This window comes from Lipotes vexillifer, unplaced genomic scaffold, assembly GCF_000442215.2.
Source record: "Lipotes vexillifer unplaced genomic scaffold, Lipotes_vexillifer_v1.1 scaffold121, whole genome shotgun sequence".
In the NCBI taxonomy this organism is placed as follows: Eukaryota; Metazoa; Chordata; class Mammalia; order Artiodactyla; family Lipotidae; genus Lipotes; species Lipotes vexillifer.
In genome coordinates this window covers 505,558-514,671 of record NW_006773122.1, presented here as the reverse complement: position 1 = coordinate 514,671, position 9,114 = coordinate 505,558, and the positions used below count along the sequence as shown (strand labels likewise).

Genomic DNA, 9,114 nt, shown 5'->3' with positions numbered 1-9,114 from the left:
GTATCTGAAGACCTAGCTCTGTGGTCCATTGCAATGGAGCACACTTCCTGGAGCTGTTTCTCTGTCTTGAAGGAGTGCCTCGGAACACCAGCCTGAAATATCACACCAGCGTGGTGGGCACAAAAGAGCTTCGAAATGTGCTCTGTGGACTTAGGATGCCGTTATCTTTCCAGAACTAGAGTGTTCTTTTTAAAGCCAATCTAATCTTGTCTCTCTCCTTCTCTGGTTTAAAACCCTCCAACAATTTCCCATTGCAAACAAAAAAATAAAATCCAAACTCCATATCATGGCCTACCAGACTGCAGGGTCTGGCCTCTGCCCACCTCTTCAGTTTCACCCAGGATAAGCCCTCGTTTTGCACACCAGCCACACTGGCGTGGGATTCATAGTGCGCCCCATCCCCTCAAGACCTTTGCCTGTGCTGTTCCCCCTGCCTGGGATGCCCTTTCCCAGACCTCTCCCCTCTCTCACTTCTGCCCCTCCAAACGCTTCATTCCTTCTCTTCCTCTGTGACTCAGCTCAAGTTTTCTTAAGGAAGCCCTAGAACAGCCTTGTCCAATAGAACCTTCTGTATTGATGAAAATGTTCTGGATCTACCTGTTCAGTAGGGTAACCACTAGCCATGTATTGCTATTAAGCACTTGAAAAGTTTCTAGAGTGACTGAGGGACTCAGTTTTAAATTTTAATTAATTTAAATTTAAATCTCAATAGCCATGCATGGCTCGTAGCTACCATATGGGATAGTGGGACGCTAGAATAATCCTGTGTCCTCCTGTGACACACACTCCTGGTTTCTTATACTCTCCCTTCAGTGTACCTATCACATCTTGTAATTTATATTTATTTGTACATTTTTTTAATCCATTCCATATTAGACTGTAAAAGCCAGAAGAACAAATGCTTTGTCTGCTTTGCCACATTTGTGCCCATAGCATCTGGAATGGGATCTGTCCAGAGCAGGTATGTCATAAACATTTATTGAATGGATGGATGGATGAATGAGTGAGTGGTTAGTGAAGGGAGAGAGTTGCTTAGCCTGGTGCTCTGATAATGAAATGCAGTCATGAAAAAGGTCAGCCCCCAGGTCATAAAATTAAGGGTAAGCTAAATCTGTGCTTATAAGCACCATACATTCCCTGTGTATAAGCAAGCGTGTGTGTGTGTGCATGTGTGTGTAAAAAGCATAAGTGTGTTTGCAAAACTTTGCATTTGTACAGTTGTGTATGGACACGAATGTCCATGTGTTGGCGTGTCAGGGAAATGAGGTCACTAAGACACATGCAAAATCACTCAGGAAGGCGGTTTCTAAGTCAGTACTTTTTATTTTGAAAGATTGGTCAAACTCTTCACATCATGGTGAGAGTTTACATGATTAATAAGAAGCAGCTTTTTCATGAAATGCTTGGAGGTGAATGAGTTCTCAGCCTGTGAGATCCGACCATCCCATTGACTTTGGAGTTTCTTTTGATTAATAGAAAGAAAAGAGAGGGGTGGGGGAGAATAGGAGGAACATGCTAGCAACCAAAGGAAAGATCCCTCATGACAGCCGTCCAGATGTGAAAAAAGAGGAAAAAAACAAAAAACAAAAAAAAAAAAAAAAAACCCTAAACAAAACTGATTCACCAACTGCACTTTTTCTGTTTTACAACATTCTGAGCCTCTCTTCTTGATTTTGGCCTTTCTGGCTGAAACACCCTCCCTCTCCTGCATCTCCCAAAGACAGTCCAGAGGGGAGCAGTCCTGTACGATGTGGTGATCTGCCCCCCAGAGGTGTGGTGGATTCTAGAGAACTGATGGTCCACGGCTCTGAAAAGTTTGAACAAACAGCCTAATATGAAAAGAAACGGCACTGAAAAGTGAGGGGGGCGGGGAATGGTGAGGAACCGGGTTTACGTGAGAGTTTATGTATTCCCAGAACACAGTCTTGGGTTCTTTCTCTCAGTGACAGCCCAGGGCAAACAAGATTTGTTATCTGCGGTTCTGGCTGGTGGGTTCTGCACGTTTTCCCCACCACTGATCCTCTAGCCCCAGAAACATCCTTGCCAACGTCACATGTCTATTACTTCCCTTTGCCCACCTTCAGGCCACGTAGGGATGACCCCCCCTGGCAGCCAATACCCTGAAATAAAATGAACACAAAGTCTGATTCGGTGAGTGTTAGTTTCAAACAGAAAAGTAGAAAATCTAAATATGCAGCGTGTGTTGAAGGCAGACTTGAACAGATCAAAGTTTCCACCTATATGCCACTAAGACAATGGGCAGAGGTGCAAATGTTAAGACAAAAGTGGGACCGTTAGTAGATGAGCAAGAGGCCGTGATAGCTGAGTTACAGCTAAGAATGTCATGACTTGGGTTAAAATTTCCATGTTTAGCACCGTTAATGTATTCATTTAAGTCTATATTAGCACCTTGACCCCAGGCAGAACAACAAACCATCCAAACATTTTAAACATTGGGGAAAACAGGAGGGGGAAGGTCAAAGAGAAAGAATCTGGTTCGGCAGGTGGAGACGTGGATTTAGATCACGAGATCTTTGTCGATGTCCCCTGTAAAGCAAGAAGAAGAAACGTTAGACTTGGAGGTCGGTATTGATGAAGATGTGCTTCCCAGAGAGTTGGTGGATCCCACCCATCCCCGGGACCAGGGGCCAGGTGACCCGTCCAAGGTCAACCAGGGAGCCTCTGACTGAGAACTTTGGTCTCCCCCTCCTTGGCCGGTCCTTGTCAGTTACACCCACTGCCAAGTTACACTCCCTGTCTCCTCTCTGGGTGCCTGTCAGTTCCCAAAGTAGTGCTAGACACAGAGTAAGTGCTGATGCTCGAGGGAGAGAGAAAGAGACACCGATGGATGGACAGGAGGATCAGGAAGCCGCCTGAGAGAGCGAGGCCCACCCAGGCAGGGAGAGCAGACAGAAGTTAATGAGGCACAGAGAGCAGAGATGGGCAGAGAGGACAGACACGCAGACGGTAGAGAGGGCGGTGAAGAGGCAGGGAGAGGACGGCGGCCGCTTTGCTCGGACACTCACTCTCCTTGATGCCGAAGCAGCCGGCCCACTCGTCCAGGGCGATGTACTTGTCCTTGTCCAGGTCACAGGTCTCAAAAAAGCGGGTGGTGCAGTGCTCCATGGGGATGAGGGGCGCACGCAGTGGGGCTAGCTCGGTGTGAGACAGGTACCTGCAGGGGATGAGGTGGGGAGAGCCTGAGAGCTTGAGAAAGAACCACACCCCTGCATGGGGAGCTGGGGACAGGGAGCCTGCCCCTCGGGGCCCGAAGGAAAGGATGCTCAATGCAAGATGAGAAGCCGGAATGCTGGGTCTCCCCCCCTGCTCTGCCACTGACCTGCTGCTGTGTTTCTGAGAGCACAACCCTGCCCCACCCTGAGCCTCGGTTTGCCCCTCCCTCAAAGGGGGAGGAGTTGACCATAATGTCTAAGGGCCCTTCCGGTTCTGATGTCCGTGGGTTTGTAACACAGGTCTCTTGGTGCATTTGTTTCCCAATTGGCTAAGAGCTGAGGGCACAGAAAGTTAAACTGAAAATATTCAGCATTTCTGCTACTGGTAGATCAAAATCTGGTATGGAACAACGATGCATGTTTTCTGTGGACACACATTTTTACAGCTGCAAATGCATGTTAAAGAGGCTAAAAAGAGATGCATCAAAATGAAGAAAGTGCTGACTCCTGGGGAGGAGCGTGGGAAGAGACGGGGATTGGCAGGGAGGGTGGATGGAACTTTATCACTTGTACACTGTGTCATGTGTAAGGAGGAGGCCTTTTGATTTCTCTCCCACTGTCCTTCCAGCTGGCCTGGACTCCAGAGCACATGTATGATTTTTTTTTTCCTTGTTCCCCAGAGCCCTCAATTCGTTGTCCTCAAAACACTCTTCCCCAAGGGACTACAACTTGACTCCAATTATCTCTCTGACCCCCAGGCCCTCCTGCCCCACCCAACTCATGGAAGGAATCACACAATGTTTGAACTGAACCCTTTCCCCCCCCCCCCCCACTTCATTGTATACCAGTGAGAAAACTGAGCCCCAGAGAGGGGCGGGGACTCAAGCAAGGTCACCAGGCAGCTCTGGGACAAGGAGAGGGGAAGGATGGATCCCCTGACCCAGGCTGAAGCGCTTTCCCAGACTCACAGTCCTTGCAGCTCCATCCAGAAGCCTCCCTCCTGGCCCCTTCCTCGCTCAGCCTGAGCTCCAGATGTCCCCTGGCTTCTGCCCTCCCCGCCACAGTATGACTCAGATGGATCCCAGCCACGGAAAGAGCCTGGGAGAGAAGCAGCAGGGAGTTTCCCAGTGCTCAGGAGACCCCAGGCCCCCGGGATCACCCACAGGGTGGGCAGATTCCAGGCACAGGGGCTGGACCAGGAGGGAGCGGTGAGCTTCCCCCGAGGGGAGCATCCCTGGGCACAGCGTGTGAGCAGGGTGGACTTCCTTTTCGTGCTGCTCCAAGAACACACAGCAAAAGAAGGCCAGAAGGCGGTAGTGAGGGTGACCACCCCTGCTCAGCTGCAGGTGCACCAGCTTCCACCTGCAACTTCCAGGAGGCTTCTTTACTTTTTCCTTCGATTGTGAAAAAACTGATCATCACCCAGAGTGTGAGCTCCATGGGGGCAAGGGCCGTGTCAGTTCTGATTCCTGTTCAATCCCCTGCCTAGAATCGTGCTGGGCGTGTAATAGACACTCAGTCAGTGTTTGTTCACTGACCAACTAACTCCCTGCCTATCCTGCAGGGCAGTTACACAGCACTTCCTAACTCATTAAGGGGCAAGAGCGATCAAACCAAGGGCTTTGCCTTGGGAATGGGGCTGGCTCTGTGAATTTCTTCAGAACTTCCAGGGCCGGTTTGCCCTGTTACGGCTGGGTCTCAGGGTCTTGCTGTAGGACCGTGAGCACACAGGCTGCCCCACCTTGGCTCTGCCACCCCGAGGAGTCTGGCGTTCCTTCCTAGCTCGCTCTCCCTCCGTGAATGGATACCCCAGGCCAACACTCACCGGGTTAAGGACGGGTTTTCAGTTCCAATGGCTTCTGCCTCTTCTGGCAGGAGGGAGTGTCTCATGGCTTTCTTCCCTCCTGGTCCTGCATCCTTTCTCCTACACCTGTCCCTTCCTGCCACAGCCCTCAGGCAAACCGTGGTCTCTAGGGCTGGGAGCAGCAGAGGCCACTGGGAGGTTTTCTGACCACATCTAGCGCACCTAGCAGTGCTGGCCCACGACTGTCCACTCCAGAGGCAAGCCAGAGCAGCTCCCCGGGGTCCGGAGGGCCTGGGGTCTTACCCATCGATGGGGTGCTGGTCCAGCTGCCCGAACTGCCAGTGCACAGGGAAGATGTACATGTTATAGTTCTTCTCAAAGTCCCGGGCTAGCAGCTCCACGGGGTGCTCTCCGGCTTCCAGGCGCTTCTCATTCTCGTGCATCTTCTTCACCTGTGGGAGCAGAGGCGCAAGTAACAGAGAGTCCGGGGAGGCTGTGTCCGGACCAGTCAAGGCCCCTCCTGCCTCTGACAGGAGGCCAGAGCCGGCAGACACCAGCCAAGGCCAAGGTCCAAAATGAGGAAAGGAAGTGGTGTAGATGGGTACCAGCATCTCGTCCACAAAAATGAAGGCCTGGGGCGATCTCAGAGGGCTCTCCATAGGGCTGCCACATCAGAATGACTGGGGAGTATGTTCAGATGCAGCTTCCTGGGGCTCACTTCACAGAGACACTGATTCAGTGGGCCTGAGGCAGAGCCCAGGAAGCTGCATTTATCAGTACTCTTAGTGCTTGGTATGTCCGTTAACGTTTAAGATCCACAGACTCAGAAGGAAAAAGGAATAAAGCTATTTATGTCTCTTATGGAGACAAAGTGAGCAGGTCTTTTTTTTTTTTTTTTTTTTTTTTTTTTTTTTTTTTTTTTTTTTTTTTTTTTTTTTTTTTTTTTTTTTTTTTTTTTTTTTTTTTTTTTTTTTGCGTTACGCGGGCCTCTCACTGCTGTGGCCTCTCCCGTTGCGGAGCACAGGTTCCGGACGCGCAGGCTCAGAGGCCATGGCTCACGGGCCCAGGCGCTCCGCGGCATGTGGGATCCTCCCGGACCGGGGCACGAACCCGTGTCCCCTGCATCGGCAGGCGGACTCTCAACCGCTGCGCCACTGGGGAAGCCCAGCAGGTCTTTTCGTTACAGGACTTCTCAGAGCCTTTAAGGTGTGAATGTACTCTAGGAGGCTTCAAAGGCAGCAAGGAGGAGTCTGTGTCCTAGCGCCCAGAATACAGGCACTCGTTGGAGTGGGGATGCGGGCTTACACTTGGGGGTCTAGATCTAGGAATGGGACTGTGGATCCCAGCCAGCCTGGGGCCGGGAGGCGTCCAGCTCAGGTGCCCTGGGACAGGATGAAAAGGTACCCCACTCACTCGCAGCTTCTGCTTCTCGGTCAGAAGGTTGTTGTCCTGATCCCTCTCGTACAGCGTGACCAGGACGTTCTTGAGCCAGTCCCGCATGCGCAGGGGGAATTCAGTCAGCTCAGAGTCCAGGCAGGGAGCGATGTCTAGGGTCCAACACGCAAGGATGGTCAGCACAGACCCTGATTCTCCCTGCCTGAGGGCCAACATGCTGGCTGGGCGGCTCTCCCCTCCCCACGCCCCACGCCCTCCTCCAGCAAGAAGCTTCAATCAGCGACCTTGATTGAAGCACAGGGCTCAGCCTCCCTGGGCCACAGTGTCTTCACACCTTTTGAACCAAAGAGATTGTGTGGGGGGAAGAATGCTCTGCAAATGGACAAGTGCAAAGGCACGGCTGCTGTCCCCTTGACCTTCATCTGATCTGCGGAGGGAAATGGTTCCCTCCAATGGCTCTTGCATTTTTCTGGGTGTTGCGCCCCGAAAACAGAGGCCAGGACCCTTGATGATGATGTTGACTCTTGAGAGGTGTTTGAAGCTGGGATACTGAGGAATAGCATCCACCCATAGGCCCCGCTTAGCTGGGGTGGGGATTCAGGTATGCTTGATCACCAGAACATTCTTAGCGATACAATTCCATCCTGGTGTTTGGAACTTAGGATCCCAGAATGTCAGACCTGGAGATTTCATCCAAGTCCACCCTCTTGTTGCGCTTATTAGAGGTCAGTGTGGAGAGAAGGGGCTTGATTAAGCCCACACTGTCAGAGCCTCATCCAACCCAGAGCACGTGGGTGCCTGAGGGCCTAGGGGTCCATCCCTCTCTCATCCTTTCACCTATGGAAAGCCCCCTCTGTGATTAGGGCCACAACCTTGTTCACCAGCAGCTGGGGAATGGAAGAGAAGATCTGGGTTGAAGACACTACAGGAGCTGGAGGGAGGGAGTGATACGCCCTAGAGAACGGGAGAGCCGCTCAGCACGTGTGTCAGTCTCACTGCCCAGGAATTCCTACCAGCATTCCTCCCACTGCCTCCCTTCTCCGGGCTGTGCCTTCTCATTTCACACCCTGGGCCCCGTAACTGGGAGAGCAGGGCTGACCACAGGAGAACCTCATTCCCCTCCTCCACCTTTCTGCACGCTGCACACCTGAGGCAGGTGAGAGGCCCTCCCCAGTGTCATCTGGCGCCAGGATGTACCAGGCACACCGCGTGGATGTTGTCTTGGAGGGGAGCAGAGTGGCCTTGGGTGTTTCAGATGATAGGGAGGCAGCCACGCTGAAGCAGAAGCCTCGGCCAGCTGAGACTGCACCTGGGATCACTAACAAAGGGCCAGACGACACCCTGGCATCCCTTCCGCCAAACACCTGGCTCCCAGGTTTCTAGAAGAAGGTGGTGAATCATATGTCTTATGCGGGCAGACAGGAATGTAATGGAGTAAAATGGCCAAGGATATGACAATATTGAGTAACAGGGCCAAAGGGGAACTGACAGGCTTGCCCCAATTTTAAAGCATTGGAATTCAAGTAGTTTTAAAACACTTTATAGGCCCAGGTAGAGCATCACTTTTGCTTCACCTGTTGAAGCAGGAAAGATTGTGGTTAGCCCTATAGAAGCACTTCCTCATCTTTACAGGAAAGAAATGAGCTGTCTTGGATGCTAGTGAGAGGCTCCAGAAATCCTCCCGGATCTTGTGCTCCCACAACTGCTCAGTTCTTCCCTGGACATGTCCTGAATGCAGATACCTATTCGTAAACAATCATCTCATTTTATAAGTGGGAACCCTGAGGCTCAGGGAGGGGAAGAGATTTGCCCAAGATCACACAGCACAGGAGTGGCAGAGCCAGCATCCGTGCCAGTTCAGTGCCTTCTCCCTGAGATGGGAGGCTTGGCAGGGTCCGAGGAGAGACTCACATTTGCAAGGCCCGATGTAGTCCAGGTGAAGTTTGTGGCCCTTCTTGGTGCCCTCCAGTGTGCACTTGGTGGCAAAGAAGTGGCAGGAAGAGTCGAAGGTCTTGTTGTCATTGCTGCACACCTGGCGGCAAAGCATAGAGGGCCTCACCCTCATTCCCAGAGCCCTTCGCTGGTACCGCCATCCTTGCCCATTTCAGAGATGGGGACACTGAAGGCCAGGCAAGGAACGTGATTAGCCCAGGGTCATACAGTGAGTTAGTGGTGGATCCCAGACAAGAATCTACTCTTTGGGCTCCCAGGCCGATGTTCAGCCCATGCTGAGAGCCACTGCTGGTCTCTGAGCTGTGGTATGACTGAGTCAGGGCTGAGACATGGGAAAGCAAACCTGGGAGATATGGAAAGGATGAATTGAAGGGGAGGATGGGTAAAGCGCAGGGTGTGCAGAAGAGTTAATACAGCAGGCCTGGGATTGTTATCCTTAGAAAGGCGTGCTTATGAGGTTGGCCCTTGGCTGGAGTCTGAAAACGTGGCTGGTAAACAGTTCCCTGCACTGTTAGAAAACTGTCCACGATGATGAAAGTGGCTCACTGTGCCTAGATTGCTTGTACAAGTAATATGGTTCATGCTGAACATCTGTTTTCCTGCTTGGAGTCTGGACTTTGGGTTCATGCTAGGGAGAGGATGTCTGTGTGACCAGCCCTCAATTAAACGTTGGGTGCTGAGTCTCTAAAGGGCTTCCTTGGGCAGAAGCCTTGCTCACATGTGGCTACATCTCATCTTTGTAGCTGGGGAAAGAGGGGGTTCTGTGAGACCCCTCCTGGCAGGGGGGGG

General features: G+C 51.8%; 1 protein-coding gene across 2 annotated transcripts in view; it reads right to left on the bottom strand.

The window, feature by feature from the left end:
• Positions 1-1,299: 1,299 nt before the first annotated feature.
• SPARC (secreted protein acidic and cysteine rich) overlaps positions 1,300-9,114 on the bottom strand; it is a 23,226-nt gene continuing 15,411 nt past the window's right edge. The window contains exons 6-10 of one of the 2 annotated variants that reach the window (XM_007448025.1): positions 8,284-8,404; positions 6,391-6,524; positions 5,281-5,429; positions 3,027-3,175; positions 1,300-2,547 (exon numbers count right to left, since the gene is read on the bottom strand). In XM_007448025.1, coding sequence (XP_007448087.1) covers positions 2,519-2,547; positions 3,027-3,175; positions 5,281-5,429; positions 6,391-6,524; positions 8,284-8,404 — 582 coding nt within the window. In that variant the 3' untranslated portion in view covers positions 1,300-2,518. The remainder of the gene's footprint in view (positions 2,548-3,026; positions 3,176-5,280; positions 5,430-6,390; positions 6,525-8,283; positions 8,405-9,114) is intronic. The other variant, XM_007448026.1, reaches the window with a different exon arrangement.